The sequence below is a fragment of the Emiliania huxleyi genome (genome assembly GCF_000372725.1).
Source record: "Emiliania huxleyi CCMP1516 unplaced genomic scaffold EMIHUscaffold_9549, whole genome shotgun sequence".
In the NCBI taxonomy this organism is placed as follows: Eukaryota; Haptophyta; order Isochrysidales; family Noelaerhabdaceae; genus Emiliania; species Emiliania huxleyi.
Window position 1 is genome coordinate 1 of NW_005194916.1, and position 1,171 is coordinate 1,171.

General features: G+C 64.5%; 1 protein-coding gene across 1 annotated transcript; it reads left to right on the plus strand.

The window, feature by feature from the left end:
• Positions 1-403: 403 nt before the first annotated feature.
• Positions 404-1,147, plus strand: EMIHUDRAFT_259650 (hypothetical protein; the record flags this gene model as incomplete). Its single annotated transcript, XM_005756679.1, has 1 exon — positions 404-1,147. The coding sequence occupies one exon, from the start codon at positions 404-406 to the stop codon at positions 1,145-1,147; it is 744 nt and encodes a 247-aa protein (XP_005756736.1).
• Between the last annotated feature and the right edge of the window lie 24 nt (positions 1,148-1,171).

Sequence of the window (1,171 nt, forward strand, 5' to 3'; positions counted from 1 at the left end):
CCGGGCAGCGCAGCCGCAGCGGGCGAGACGATGAGAGGGGGGGAGGACACTACTTCAGCAGCGTGCACCTGTTTGTTATTTATGTGACCCCCCCAATGAACACACTCCACTCTCAGCGAGGGAGGGCGAGACGATCGAGGGGTCCCGTACCATACGGAATCGATCCTATCCGCACTGCTCAAGTGCTCAAGGCACCTCCGACCCAAGGTCCCCCACCCAGTCCTTCACAGCTGAAATTTTCGGCGAAACTTGGCGAATCCACGTAAAGTAGCGATCCCCTCAAACGACTTGTGCGGCTCCGCGGAGCGCGGAGCGGTGGGCCGAGAGTGGAAGCCGGCGAATACAGGCGTGGCCACCGTGCGTATTCTGTGCGCTGTGCGCGGAATCGGTGGCGACGCCGGGAATGCATTCTCTCTACAGCAACACCGCCCCGGTGCTCACGCTTGCTCTGTCGTTCACCGGTGCGGTGCTTGGGTGGCGGCGTGGCAAGGCGGTGCCAGCGGCGCGCAAGGCGAAGGGGCTGCCTTCCGTGGACCCGGTTCGACTCGTGCGCCACGACGTCTTCAACCTCGCCACCCTCCCTCTTCTGATGCTGCTGAACTGTGCTGTCTTTGCCGACGCGACGGACCCGTACTTGTACACCGTCCTGTTCAGCGTCTACATGGCGGCCGACGCGGTGTACATCTGGTGCTACCCCGCGGCAGTGCCGCAGCCGAGCCTCGTCCTCGCACACCACTCCTTCGTGATGGCGCTGCTCTCCCACCCGCTGCGCATTCCGGCCAACGCCATCTTCACAGCCAACGTCACCGTGGTTGAGGTTAATACGATCATCCTCGTCGCGCGCCGCCACTGCGCGAGCTGGCTCGCGGGAGAGACGGCCGGCCGCAGGGCCCTACGCGCCTTCAACGAGGCGGTCTTTTGGCTCACCTACTTTGGGATTCGGTTTGGGGTGCACCCGTGGATGGTGCTGGTTGCGCTGCGGACGGTCAAGGAGCCCTTCTGCGAGCGCCTGCTGATCGTGGGCCTGCTGGTCGGGCTGGTGATCTTCAACACGATCCTGCTCGTGAAGCAGATCCGGGGGGCCTGGGACCCACGACGGAGGAATCCCCCGCCCTCCCCCGCCAGCGCGAAAGCCCTCTCAGACTAGCCAGGTCGCGAGGTCGGTCTCTGC